This window comes from Lepidochelys olivacea (genome assembly GCF_965140295.1).
Source record: "Lepidochelys olivacea isolate rLepOli2 genome assembly, chromosome: 1".
Classification (NCBI taxonomy): domain Eukaryota; kingdom Metazoa; phylum Chordata; order Testudines; family Cheloniidae; genus Lepidochelys; species Lepidochelys olivacea.
The window spans coordinates 167,650,648-167,665,878 of record NC_140411.1 but is presented as its reverse complement, the minus strand read 5'-3'; the positions used below and the strand labels follow the sequence as shown (position 1 = coordinate 167,665,878).

The 15,231-nt window shown below is 44.3% G+C and overlaps 1 protein-coding gene across 1 annotated transcript in view; it reads left to right on the top strand.

The window, feature by feature from the left end:
• The first annotated feature begins 7,076 nt into the window (after window positions 1-7,076).
• The window catches only part of EVA1C (eva-1 homolog C), a 62,550-nt gene continuing 54,395 nt past the window's right edge, over window positions 7,077-15,231 (top strand). The window contains exon 1 of the mRNA XM_084622962.1: window positions 7,077-7,534. Within this exon, the coding sequence (XP_084479088.1) occupies window positions 7,408-7,534 (127 nt within the window). The 5' untranslated portion in view covers window positions 7,077-7,407. The remainder of the gene's footprint in view (window positions 7,535-15,231) is intronic.

Here is a 15,231-nt window from a genome sequence, read left to right as displayed (position 1 = left end):
AATAAATATTTGGTCACGAAGAGAGCAATGTCAACAGCTACTTAAGTGAAATTTAATTTTAGGATGGAGATATGGGTTAATTTCCATAGAGGACAGCCTGGTAACATTTTGAAAAATGGTTGGTGGGGCAAAATAAGAAGGAACAAGGTGGAATAAGAAAAGGAGAAAAGAAAAGAGGAGGAAAAAGGAAAGGTTTGGGATGCGAAAAGAAGGGGAAATATGTAGGGTAATAAATTAAAATGTTAGGTCTATGTACTTTAAAAAAAAAAAAAGGAACTTTGCAAAACAAGGCTAAAGTGGCATCCTGTGGCTTATGCTTACCTTCATTCTCCATTCAAACTCTACTGTCATAATGTTACCAAAAAACCCCGAGTTGCAGCTCTGGAGCTCTTGCGGTCCTCCCTTTCTGTTTGTTTTTTATAAAATATTTAGCAGTTTTATTCAGGATTTGAAGCAGCAGAGCAAATATTTACTCAAAGGTATATTGTTCAGTTCTTCAGTAAAACAGCTGGTGCTAATACTCTCTTTTGGGTGGCAACAACCTTAATGCCACCTTAAAGTTTTGTTGTAAGTAAATTGAAAGTATATTTTCAAAAAAATATTTTAACTCAAAAAAGCTTTAGCGGTGTACAATGTGGAAAATAGATAATATTCTTTTAAGGTGTTTTGGATGAGATGAGAGACACTTTCAACTTTAAGTTAACAATTGTCTTAGGATGGCTCAAACCCCACCTCATTACAGTATCTCTGAGAAAAGCTCATGTTACGTCACAACTATAAGCCCCCATCACCTTGCCACTAGATCAGTGCACAATTCTACAAAATTTCTGCTACTAAATGTGCCATTTTATAAAATATATTATTCAAAATAGTTTTTAATTAGCTACTTTCCCCTGAGTGCCTGAGCAGCTGCTGCAGTCATTGAGAACGGGGGCAAGGCAGATGCTGTTAACTGTAAGAGTTGTTTTCAACCCAGACCTCCTTTTCCTTTGCTGCTCTCTTGTTCCTCTGTCACTGGTTTTCTCCACTCACACCTACACTATCCTCTTTTTCCACCACTCCCATCTGTACTTTGGGGTAAGCTCTCCAGCTCCTGTAGCATACTGGGTGAAATTCACCCCCATGAAGAGGCCCTACACAGGCATCGGATAAGCCCTATGTTAAAGCTGACTTTTTTAAAGTGCCCACCAATTCTGGATGCCCACATCAGTCACCTAGGTGCAGATTTTCAGAGGTACTGAGCACCTTCATTTCCAAGAAGAGCTGTAGGTGCTCAGCACTTCTGAGCATCATGCCTGAGATGATTTTAGCCCTGCCCTGCACCCAGTTAGAAGTCATTTCTGAAAACATTGGCTTTGACACAGAGCTTAAGAAGTGCATAGGTCTTGTGTGGGCCCAGGAACTGGGGTAAATTTCACCCTTTGGGAGTGCCAGCCTGTGATTACATTCTTAATGGGTCTCCACTGCTGAGCCAATGCAGCCAAGCTGGGTTTTCTGTTATTGACAAGGATTAGCAGCTGCAGCAATGTAGGTAAACCACCACTTGTTTTAATCTTAAATATAATATAATCAGTCTTTTAGCTGTTTCAAATGGAGCAGCGCTTTTCTAAATAGCTAAAGAACTGCATTTTAAAATATGACTTATGGGGGTTTATCTTCCTCACTGTCACACTTGAACCATATCAATATCAAAGCAACCAACCTCGCTGTAGTGTCAGCAGCAGTGGACATGCTAGGATTTCAAGCCAGGACTCAGAATGGTTTGGGAATTGGGCTGCTTGCCCAGAAAACAAAAACTGAGGGGAAGATCAGGACAGCAGAGGAAGATGACAGGGGACCAGCAAATGAAGTGAGCAAACCTGGAAGAGCAGGGAGCAGTATAAGATGAAGCAATTGGAATCCCTTGTAATTAATAGAATAAGCCCCTCTGCCCACTGGCATCTTCCGCACAGTAGTTGAGTTACAAAGGAAAAGGAGAAAGGGTAGCTTACACAAATACCAAAATCTAACCCACTTTATTTTAATAGAATAATATTAAATTACCATGAAGCCTTAGCCACTTTGACTTTGTAAACTGATTATCTCCTCAAAATTCATCATTGAACCCTTGCAGTCCAGAGGAAAAGAGCATCAGTGCACATACAAGCAATGACACAATGAGCACCAACGAGTAGGCAGATTTTCAAATGTGCTGGGTCCCAGCAGCTCCTACTGATGTCCTTCCGAGCCGGTCTGCAAGGCACATACTTTCCCTGCATTCTGATCCCTCCTGAACGCACACTGCTACGGAGGCACAAGAGATGCTTTGACTAATAATAGCTAGAATGAGGAGCAATTGGGGATGATCTACACCATCAATGCTCTGAATTATTGAGATATGGACAATCAAAACTTTGACCTCTCTATATCTATGTTTTACCCCTTTCTTCCTTTTTGTTTTGTTCTTTTAGATTGTAAACTCTTTGGGACAGTGGTTGTGCCTTTCTTTCTGTTTGTATAGTGCCGTGCATGCTGTGGGTGCTATCAGAAAAAAAAATCCGATTACAGGAGAGGTGCCAGTGATGGTGGCAGTGTGATGGGAGGGTGGGGAAGTTCCCTACAATGAGGGAGTAAAGATGGGATTTAGAGGGAACCAAAGAGAAGGGGATTGGTTTAACTAACTGATATGAACGCACACCCTGTTCTGTCTTACTGCTTTCTTACAGAGTGGGCATGGTCATTAGAAAGTTATGATTAGCTGGGCAAGAAGCCGACAGTGCAGGGAACTGCTTTAACCACAAAGCACAGAACTTTTTAGATCGGTGGTTTTCAGTCTTTTTTTTTTTTCTTTTCACTTGTGGGCGCCTAAAATTTTTTGAATAAAGGTGCAGACCCCTTTGATATCTTAGACATAGTTTGCAGACGCCCATAAGTCTGTGGATCACAGGTTGAAAACCACTGTGTTAGATAACTTTGTCTTCTCTGTCACATCGGAGATCATTTCTTCTGTGAAGGAGTTGTGGCGGGGGGATGCTAAGATGTTTCCCCTGCTTTTAAAAAAACCCCTGGGTCAAGATTCACTGAAGTCAATAAGAATTTTTCTTGACTAGAGCATGCAGGATTTGGCCTGTTGTTTTCAAAGTCAAACTATTGCAGACTTGAAGACCTTGTTAGATCCTACAGTCTTTAGTACTATATGAAAAGTAGAACTTGCAGCATTCAGAAAACAGCCACAGCTGAAATATACAAAAGAGAGTTCTCTGTTACTGGTTACCTTTTTTATTCTTGTTTCCATAGAAATGGAGGATGAATCAGTAAATATGGGACACGTTATTTTAAATAACCACCATATAGTAATTATTTTAAAGCACTTACTTTATTTTAACTGGTCTGACATTCATTGCCATAGAAACCCAACGGACTATGGCAGTCCAGTTGTTAGAACTCTCTTGTAGATTTCATCTGTGTCAGAGTGCAAGAAAACAAAGTGTTTAAAAATGTCCTAAGTGGTGGGGAAAATCTTTTAATTTTTCATGCTCAGAATTTTCTAAAATAACAGAATTTTACTAAGCATTTCAAAAACCTCACTTTTGCAGCTGAGAATGAGCATGAAAAGATTCAGCTCTAAGACAATTGTTTTGAGGGGAAGAGTTGTATGTGCCTGAAAATAGGGATTTTAGAACTAAAATATCTCCAGTGCAGTAACTGTAGTGTCATGGCGCTATAAATCTGCCTGGTTGTGAACTTTTTACTAATAGTCTAATATTTACTAACCGATTCAAGATTCTTCTATTATTCCACACTGCTGGCTTATTTTCTAACTGACAACACTAATTTTATTTGAGTTTCCATACAGTAAACTGTGATATGAGTTTCAAATTGGCAGACTGGCAGAGGTTCAGAGAAAATGAATAAAGCGTAGACATGGTTTGGTATGTTTCTTGCCTTGCTATTCTGAGACTTCCAATGGTAACTTCATACAAACAGTAAGTTTTCCACATTTCTGACATTATGAAATTATTTCTGTTCTCCCCAGAGCAAAAGAGAGTAAACTGATTTGAGCAGTCAGAGTACCCAGCTCAGAAGATGCTAACTTCTGTCCTCAGGAATAAATGGACTCAAGTGTGGCTGCTCCTAAGGAATCACTTAGGAGAGCAAAAGATGATGTCATTCCACTTGTATGGGTCTGAATTACAGCATCATGGGTTTGGGAAGTGTGTAAACAAACACATAAGCTGTGTTCTCCCTCTGACTAGTGGATGTTGTCAGCTGGCAAAAACTGCTTTCATAGGCAAAGCATTTACCAGAAGTGAAAGGAGAAAATACATTCTGTAAATGTTACTTTCTAACTATCTATGTTAGGGTTTTATATTGTCACCAATCAATGTAGGATCTGAACTCCTTCAAATAAAATCAATAGCAATAATGAAGTCCCACTAAAAAGGTTAGAGAGAAACTCTAACAAACTATGGCCCTGATTCAGGAAAGACACTTAAATACATGCTTAACTTTTTAAGCATGTGCTTAAGTCCCATTGACTTCAAGTCCTAAAATGCTTTCTAGAATAGGGATGCTTTCCTGACCTGGGGCTGATATATGTATATGTCTGTCTATCCAGAGAGATAGATAGGCAGATAGATTTCCCCCAAACACATCTGGTGGTGATATGCATATGATAACTTGCACAGCCATAACATAGATCTGAAGTTATACATCTTTGACTACCTCACCTTGCCCTCTGCCCACTCATCCATCTTCTCTGAGATTACCTGCAATATTCGAAACCTCTTAGCAGTTCAAACAGCTGCCATATTTAAAAAGCAACTTTTCAGAGAAGTGTTTCCTTCTCCCCTCATACATGAGGATCTTCTCCCCAAAATTTTGTCTGCCTGAGGGCTAGTGTGCACCAGATTCAATCCTGAACCACTGATGGATTTAAGGTCCTTTTTCTCATAACTTTATAGGCAGGGCTTACATTCTCAAAGTATTTCCTGGAGCCCCCCATGGTTCCCCCCCAACATGATATAAAAACTCAAGGTGGGTTGAAAATATTTACTCAAGCTCTGCTCCAGGCACCGCCAGCTGAATTTAAGCCCTGCTTATAGGGCTAGAATGTGAGTTTTATCTCAAAGGAAAGGGAAGATTCACAGTTTCCCAATGGGACATACAGCCCAGGAAGGTCCCTACATTTTAAACCATAAAAATGTAAATTGTTAAATATAGAAAAGCTATTTTAGGTTATTTTAGACATTTTAATGTCTCCCTCTGAGTCTAGTACATTGGACTCATGCTTGCTGAAGCACCTGGCTTAACAGGTGGAGGGATAAAAAAAATGGTACTTAAAACATCAATGTCCACCCATGCCTCGCCTATCTTATCACTCCCTTCATTGCTAACAGCAGCAGAGCTGAACCAGTGCTATCCACGGTGCAAAATTGTAGGAAAAAATCCCAGTGTAGACAAGGTTGTTGAGTCAGTCAGTCAACTGAAAGAAAGGTAGGGAGTCAGGCAAATTCCAAAACGCACTGGTTCAGTTACAGGTAGTTGCTTCAGAACCAACCAACCACCATTAACGCTTTTCATACAAGGCTAGCACGAACATATTTTTATCTTTTTTAATCTGAATTCAGTAAAAATTAGTGGAGTGCTCCCAACCACAGGCAGGTTACTGCAAAATTTAATTTGCTTTTATCTGCCCAAGACCAGGAAAGCATGAATATTATGTATGTGGTAATCAGCTGGTGTACTCTATATGTGTGTGCGAGAAAGAAAGAAAGAAAGAAAAATTTCTGTTAGAGATGGGCCTGAAATTAGGATATGTATTCAGAGCCAAATACAAACTCTTACAAAGTTCAAACTGATCAGATCTGATGTTCCAGTCTGGCCCACTTCAGAGATATGCCAGAGCTGAGAAATTCAATCTGGATCTGGTCTAAACCCCTGCAAAGATTGAGGTGTGGGATTGGAATATGATCTGCAGCGCTAGTTTGGTCCCATCTCCTATTACATACTCACCAATGTCATCTAATAAATAAGTTGCAGAAAGTGACTGTGCATACTAAGCTACAAACTGTTAAATGCTCATGCTTTCCCACTTTCACATTTATCTCTGAACACAGCCCCAGTGTAGGGAATTGATTGCAGATCCATCCTTATATTTCCAATATTGCTTCTATCCCCCTTCATGGTGACAAGCCTTAAAGGGACTGGAGAACTAGTGCCCTCGCTTAATTATTACTTAATTAGTTCCATTAATGTCAAAAGGAGATGCGCACAGGCTAAGCCATTTTCAGCAATTCCCTACTGATGGGCTTAAAAGAACTGGAAAGAACATCTGAAGGCAGTATAGAACTGTAAGGGCAGTTTTTGGATCCCTTACTTTCCACTAGTTTTTTTTATTCCTGCAAAAGAGACTGCAGTCCCCCTAATATGTCCCCAACGCACATTTAAAACTTTAATGGGACAAAAAGCGGGGGGGGGGGGCTCTATCTGCGAAACTGGACGTTAAATGAAGCAATAAAATATTTGCTAAGAGAAGGATCTCTAAATTAGGAGAGAAATCAGGGAAACAAGATTGTTTTGATACATGTGTTGGTATTGTTTCTTTAAACAGATACACTTCAGCTGACATCCTCCCATCCTGAGTTTTGAGCCTGGGAGGAAATCTGTAGATTGGTTGGGTTTTCCTCAGAGACCCATAAAACAGGCTGAAAAGCCGTGATCTGCTGGGTTAGACCAACGGACTTGGCGGCTTCTGCTTTGCTAATGACCGTGTCAAAAAGTCTGAAGGAGAGAAGGAAGAAAAGTGTGGCGCTCACGCCGGTGCCACGGGGGGCTCGGGGAAGGCGTGACTGATCGCGGTGAAGACGCCGGCGGGGCATGTACCCACGCCAGGTAAAGCGTGGGCGGGTGAGGGAAGGGGCTGTCCTGTCAGACAGGCGGGGGCACGGGTGGGTTAGCCGGCCCGCCACAGCGTGACTAGGAAGCAGCGCTGAGGAAGAAGCGATGTGTGTGGATCAGGAGGGAGGTGCCGGGCCCTAGAAATGCCCAGCCGGGGGTGGAGAGAAGGGCGGGGGGGGGGGGCACTTCGGGATTGACTCCCGCAGGCTCTCACGGTAGCCGTGCCTTGGGGAAAGGCTCTTCCCTTCCCCTCACACACACACACACACGCAGGCAAAGCGCTGTGCCAGGGACCAGTAATCGCTGGGACTTCCTCTTGGGGGAAACTGCGCGGCGGCTCTCGGCTCCCTCCGGCCCGCTGGCGCTGGGGGCAGCGCGCTCTGGTCCCGGGAAGGACGGCGGAGCTCGCAGGGGAGGTGGCCGCTGGGGAGGATGCGCTGCCAGCTGGGGGCTGGGTTCATCATGTGACTCTCCCGGGCTGCAGAGACCGACCACCCCCCTCCCCCCCCGCCCGCTCCTCCCCGCACCATGAGTGAACTGGATGCTGGGCAGCATCCAAGCCGGAGACAGGTAGAGCCCGGGCTGCTTCTCAATCTCCTGTACTGCGTGTTCCTGGTGGGGACCAAAGAAATCGAGGCTCTGACAGACTTCTCAGGTAAGGCAGCATGGCCATGCCCAGGGCTGGGGGGAGACAGGGACACTCAGTAACAGGTGGGCACCTCACTAGCCTGCACTGGGGGGGGGGGGTAGCGTGCCTGCCCGCCCAACAAGCAGGGTGCATGGCCAGGATCAGGGAGTGTGCCTAGGAGGGGCTCCTCAATACAGTGCGTGCCCAGCACTGGCTCATCAGCAGGGTGCATGGCCAGGATTAGGGTGCCCAGCTTTCAGCTCAGTGGGATATGTGCACAGGGCTAGGGCAGGGTGTGTGCCCAGCGAGGATGTGTGTGACTAGGAGTAGTTAGGGGAATGTCTGGGAGGGGCTCATGAGTAGAACATATGCCCAGGGGCAGGGTTATGGTGCATCCTGGAGTGGTTCCTCACTAGGGTGCATGCTGGGGCTTAGGGTGCATGCTCTGGTATAATGATTGATAGATAGATGAAAAGACAGGGACATTTTACTTTGGCTAAATTGTCTGACTTACATTTTTCCATTTGAGCGATTCAGGTCATAAAGGATGATTTTGGAATCAGTGAAACTTCTAACTGGTACCATTGCTTTGGAAATCACAATTAGGGGTTTAGTTTTAGCATTTGGGCCTGCATTGGGCATAGGTGTTAGCTGTACAAAGCCCAAATTTAGACCCAGGGCAAAGATTAGTCAAAGGGAGAACACTGGCTACCTCTCCAACACAGATCAGTTAAAAGGAGAGCCCCATTAACTCTATAGCATCAAGCAAGATCATGCCAGTCCTGACAGGTTGTTAGGCCTACACCACAAAAGTTAATAAGAGCATGATTCAGACCTTCTGGTGCTGTAGAATTACTTAGAGGAGGACATAGGAAGAGGGGGTTAAGGGTTCCGGGAAGTGGCATGGGAAGCAGTGTGACAACTTTAACCATTCAGTACTATCAATCTCTTTTCAAATAAAACCATGAGAACACAATTTTGGTAGTAAGTAAGAGCCTGTGCCAGAGTCAATGGAAAGAGTCTCACTGACTTCGAATCAGGCCCTAAGTGGAGAGATCATACAAGGTCAGTTCTGAGACCAGTGGACATACCAGTCCCCCATCAAAATGGCATGTGGCTGATAATGCAAGGGAACTATTTCATAATGCAAAATTTAAACAGCTTTGGAAATTGTACAGATGCTGCTGCTTATTTTCAGCAGAAAGAAGGGACAACATTTCTATTGAAGATTACTATTTCTGTTTGTTACATGACATAAGTCATTTCTTTGTTGTTATGAAAGTACTTAGAAGATCAGCTGTTTGCCTTTGTGTATTTAATAATATGCTTAGTATTCCCCTCATAGTTGCAACCTTACCAAACTGTAAGCCAATGTTTTCTCCTATGGCAAAAGGTAAACCTCACAAGTAAAAAGCAGAGTGTAACTTTCCAAATCCTAATCAAGTGCACTGGGGCAAAGTTAATACCTCATAAATAATATTAATACATTATTATAAATATTAACATAGTTAATGTTAATACTCTTTAAAATGTTGGTGGGTGGTTGTGCAGACATGTTTATTTTCTCAAATGTAGAAAAAATTGTTTGTGCTATTGTTTCAAATTTCAAAATCCTATTCCTGAACAAGCATACCTAAATTGTAGAGAACAAAAGTACAGAAGTATATATTACATTACTACCCTTAGATTCCTTTTCACATGTAAAAGGCTTTTAAATACTTTGTTATCTTACTCTTAGGTGTTTTGTGGCTTGACTCCCAGTTATTGGTAGTAGTATTGGAGTTACTAATGTAACTGTCTATAAGTAAGAAATAATAGAGTTCATATTTTCATTTCTAATAGCAACTGATTTAAAAATATCCCAAGATCCTCTCACAAAAGACTATTCAAAGTTGAAATTAAGTTATTTAGATAAGAAAATCCAAGATAAATTTCAAAAGTACTTATGTATTCAGTATTTCATTGTTCATAGAGCTATCCAAATAAATTAAAGGAATCAAGACTGTTCCTCCCCTCCCAACCCAGAATCCAGCATTAAAAATATGCCATACAGACAACTGTGTAAGTAAAATGTAGAAGAGCCTCTTAAATTCCAATCTATTGCCAGCAGGAACTGGTGACATTTGTAGGCATTACAATCTGCTCACATTTTTTCTTAATGCAGGGATGTAATCCGTAGTGATAAAGGAAAAAAATCAAAATGTTACTGATCCCTTTAGGGAAAAAAGAATGCTATCCAGAACAATCCAAGCAGGTTTTTCACTAGTTCCGAATTAGTGAAACTTACAACAGGTAGTGCAGGCCAAAAGCTGTCAGAAAATTCTCAAGAAGTAAGATGAAACCTGTAAATGCCATCTTGAGTCTGCTTAAAACTAATATACCTGTTAAGGGCTACAGGCTATGCAACAGCAAAAATGAGTACTGGGCTTCTAAAGTTGCTGACTTTCCTTATACTTTCCCTTCCTTCCTCAACAAAAGCACACAATTGATTTTCTTAAGCCTTGTTGAGTTTGTGAAAACAAATCTTCCTCTTTTAAAGAGACAGTACACTATTGGCACAAAGACTCGTAATAAACAAAACAATCTCTTTCTGGCAGAGGTGACCTGTACTTGCTGATGCCCCCCCCACCCCGCCCACGTATCCCCTCTGCTCTCAAGGACAGATGTTAAAAGAAGCTGTGCTGATTTACATCAGCTGAGGAGCTGGCTCTCCGTGTTTTGTAATCCACATGCATGTTCACTTTTTGGAGAAGGTGAATCTAACAGCAAAATCTCCATATGGCCTGGTGTGCATTTCCTTTTGAAAACCATGTCACAGCAAAAGAAATGGAAAGAGTCAACAGGTCATTTAAGTGTTATGTACAGTTGGATCCAGTAGTGAGAGATTAGTGATGCACACGGAGTTGGAAGGAAAGTTGCTTAAGCTTTTTCTCCTCTTCACAGATCTTGAGCTTTTATACTAAGATTATCAGGTGGCATACTTTCTTGGTTCACTGATCCTTTCGCTCTACGTGATTCTAGCATCAGATCTCTACCTCAGCAGCCCCAAACTGGGCTGTGTCTCTCTCCTCCTTCTCCTGGCATTCTGGTGACTTCCTCTAATCACTTCCCAGCCTGCTGTGAAAGCCTGCATGAAACAACAGTACATTTACCCTTTCCCTTTTTAAATACATTAAATTGTGCTGTCAATACTAACCTGGAAATTGTTCAGTACTTTGTTAGTCACAGGACCTAATTCTCCCTGCATATGCAAAGGTTTGGAGCACAGAATTGGGCTTATACAATGGAAAGATGTACAAAAGAACAATGACATTTTAGGTAGAACAGGGAGGGTAGGGTTTGTGTTTTTTTTTTTTTTTTTTTTTTAAAGTGTTCCTGGTCATTTTTGAGAGGGTCCCTACCTTAGCTCAATGGCCTCCAGAACACTGGGCTATCCTGCTCTCTCTGTACCTTACAGGGCCCGCCCAAGCTGCTTACCACAGCCTTGACGCGGTGGAGACCCAAGACTTACACCAAGGTCAAAGCAGCCATCTCACATGTTTTTGATATCACAACCGAAATCCACTGGCAATGCTTCTTCTGGGAAAGATTTTTCCCAGGGTGCCCAACTGCAGGCTCTGGCCCAGCATCTTAAGGAACACTGCTGGAGGTGGCTTCAACTCGAAGAGCAAACCAAGAAGCAGATTGCAGAACCAGTAGAGTTGGAGCAATTTACACAGATTCTCCCCCCCAGCAGCTTGGAATGGGTGTTAAGACACCAGCGGGGCCTTGGCCAATGCAATTAGGTTGGTGGAAAACTTTCTGGGGGCAGGTGGCACCACAAGAACTGGGTGGTGATCAGAAGGCCCTAGACACAGGGTGTCCCTGCCCCGGACACCCAGAGACTCCTGAGGGCAGTATGCCCCCGTGAAGGCGGGATTCTACCCTGACCTGCAACCTAGCCGCAGCTTGGATGGGACCCTGGGAGTCCGGGCCCAGGGGGCCAAGCACCCCAAGGAGAAACCCAGCCCTGATGGGGGAACCCCTGGGGACACCCCACGGCCACTGCTGGGAAGGGATAGAGTGAGCCCCCTGACCAAACCCTGCTTCTCATGTGAACGGCCAGCCCATTTCTGTCAAGAGTTCCCCTACATGGACTACTCCTACGGGCAGGTCTGGATGGCGGATACCCAGGCCAGAAAGAAAGGACCAGACAAAATGCAGGTTAATGGGGTGGCCATGATGGCATTGATAGGTTCTAGGTGTAGCCAGACAATGGTCCGAGTATACCTAGCCAGGCTGGGAGACCACCTATACACCATCTGTCTATAGTATGTCCATGAAGATGAAAGTCTTTCATTACCCCCATGCCCTACTAGGGAAGTGCAGCTCACAATAAGTGAACACTCGAGGAAAGTGTGGGTCAGGGTAGTCCCTGCACTGGCTTACCCGGTGATTCTGGGTCAAGACCTGGAAGATTTTAAGGAGATGATAAAATTTTGGGCTAATAACCTGCTGAGGGAAGAATACCCCCAGGGAGGGACCTGGGGTCAGGAAACCTAGCTTGAGTCAGGGATGAAGAGGACTCCAAAGAAAGCCTGTCCCAACAGGAACGACCACCAGGGAGGCAGAAGGCCCCACAAACTGAAGACTGGGATTTGCTGATGGCCAAAATAGATTTTATAAGTGCTCAGAAGGAGGACCTGATTCTGAGCCGGGCATATGAGCACCTCACAGGCGTGAACCGGAAAGTGGCAGACCCATGGCTGCTGCAACTATGCCCTCACTTTGAGCTATGGGAGGAGAGAATGTACTGGATGGCCAAGGATGCCCAAACAGGAGAAATACGGGTGCTAGAGCCATCACATACAATACTCTGTGGGGGTCCGACTGGGCAAGAGAAAACCTTCAACTAGGTAACCCTTAGGTTTTACTGGGGATGCATGGAGATGTCAAAGATTAATTGTGTGTCATGCCCCGAGTGCCACCTGACCAGGTCCGCGATACCCCTGAAAGCCCCGCTCATCACTCTCCTGGTGGTTGGGACCAACTTCAAAAGAATCGGCATGGGTCTGGTGGGGCCACTGGAGAAGACGACAGCCGGGTACCAGTGCATTCAAGTGCTAGTGGCCTACGCCAAGGCCACCCCCATTTGAGCTAGCACAGCCACTCACATCAGCCCTGAGCTACGGAAGCTATTCACCCAGGTCGAGATACCAAAGGAGATCTTAACCAATCAGGGGAGCAACATGACATCAAAAATAGATGAAAGAGCTATGTAATCTCTTAAAGATTAAGGTCCTAAAGATGTCAGTCTATTACCCTCAGACAGACAGGCTAGTGGAGTGCTTCAATAAAGCCCTAAAAGGGATGCTGAGGAAGTTCATCGCCCAGGACCCACGGCATTGGGATCAGTTACTCCCATCCCTCCTTTTTACTATCCGTGAGGTGCTTCAAGCTTCCATAGGGTCCTCCTTATTTGAGCTTCTGTACGGGAGACTACCCCATGGGGTACTAGACCTCCTCTAGGGGATGTGGGATGAGCAGCCACCACTTAAACCCAGTGTGGTCCAACACATAATCTGCCTGTGAGAGGATTTGGAGAGGTTAAGGGCATTTTCCCTGGGAAAACCTGCTGCAGGACCATGAGGACCAAAAATGAGCCTAAAATAGAGGGGCCTGGATGAGAGAGTTCAGGCCCATGGATAGGGTCCTGCTGCTCCTTCTGACCTCAGAGTCAAAACTGATGGCTCAATAGCAAAGCCCATTTGAGGTGCTGAGGAAAGTAGGGGCAGTTAATTATGAGCTACGTCAGCCCAAAAAATGACAGGTGATACAAATTTACCATGTCAACCTGCTAAGAGCCTGGTGTGAGTGGGAGAGCCTCCTCATAGCATCATCTCTGCCCGAGCTGGAACTCGGTTCACAGAGGCCCCCAGGACAAGGCACTGGACTGATTCCACCAGGAGAAGACTTTCAGCCAGAGCAAGAGTGCCACCAACTGCTGCAGCTGGAAGCCTTTCCCGCGGTGTTCACTATGCTGCCAGGGCGTATGCACCTGGCACGTCACATAGACACCAGCCAGGGAAAAAGGTCCGGGAGAACCCCTGGCTCCTGCCAAGAAAGATATGGGAGGTAGTCCACTAGGAACTGCAGACAATGTTGAAGCTGAGGTAGTCGAGGAGTCCCATATGAGTGGAGGAACCCCATTGTGCTGGTACTGAAGACCAACTGGTCAATCTGCTTCTGCATAGATTTCTGGAGCATGAATGCTATATCGAAGTATGATGCATACTCTATGGCCCAGGTCAATGAGCTACTAAACAGACTGCGGACCCCCAAGTATATATGACAGGTTTCAGAGGAGCAGCCGTATTAGTCTGTATCTGCAAAAAGAACAGGAGTACTTGTGGCACCTTAGAGACTAACAAATTTATTAGAGCATAAGCTTTCGTGGGCTACAGCCCACTTCATCGGATGCATAGAATGGAACATATAGTCAGAAGATATGTATGTAGGTGTGTGTGTGTATATATATATATATATACACACACACACGGAAGGTGGAAGTTGCCATGCAAACTGTAAGAGGCTAATTAATTAAGATGAGCTGTTATCAGCAGGAGAAAAAAAACTTTTGTAGTGATAATCAAGATGGCCCATTTAGACAGTTGACAAGAAGGTGTGAGGATACTTAACTTAAGGAAATAGATTCAATATGTGTAATGACCCAGCCACTCCCAGTCCCTATTCAAACCCAAGTTAATGGTATCTAGTTTGCATATTAATTCAAGCTCAGCAGTTTCTTGTTGGAGTCTGTTTTCAAAGCTTTTCTGTTGCAAAATTGCCACCCTTAAATCTTTTACTGAGTGGCCAGAGAGGTTGAAGTGTTCTCCTACCAGTTTTTGAATGGTATGATTCCTGATGTCAGATTTGTGTCCATTTATTCTTTTGTGTAGAGACTGTCCGGTTTGGCCAAGGTACATGGCAGAGGGGCATTGCTGGCACATGATGGCATATATCACATTGGTAGATGTGCAGGTGAATGAGCCCCTGATGACGTGGCTAATGTGATTTAGGTCCTATGATGATGTCACTTGAATAAATATGTGGATAGAGTTGGCATCGGGCATATTTTACCCTTCACCAAAAAAGGGTTACTGGCAGATTCCCCTAACTGCCAAGTCACAAGAGAAGGCCACCTTCTCCAAACTGTTTGGATTATACCAATTTAAGATCATGCCCTTCAGCCTATGTGGGCTGCGGCCACCTTTCAGTGCCTAATGAATCACGGGCAGTACGCTACTGCACACATTGACGAAATCAACATTTATAGTCAGGACTGGAATGACCAACTAAGGCATGTGATGGTGATATTGTAGGCCCTCCAGGAGGCAGGGTTAATGTCTAACCCAGCCAAGTGCAAGCTGGCCAGCTGGGAGATGACATATCAGAGCTACCTAGTTGGGGGCAGGCGTCTAAGGCAGCTAGTCAGCAAAATGCAGGCCCTAGAGCAATGTGCAATACCATTCACACAAAAAAGCAGGTGCATCGCTTCCTAGGCTGAGTACTTGCTGAGTACTACAGATTCTTTGTGCCCAGTTTTGCCACCATTGCAGCACCCCAACCGATCTAATAAAGGACACCAGCCTGAAGATGAGATGGTCCACGGCCTGAAATAAGGCATTCTGTGAGCTAAAAGAGCAGCTGAGCCAAGAGCCAGTGCTCGCACACCCTGACTTCAT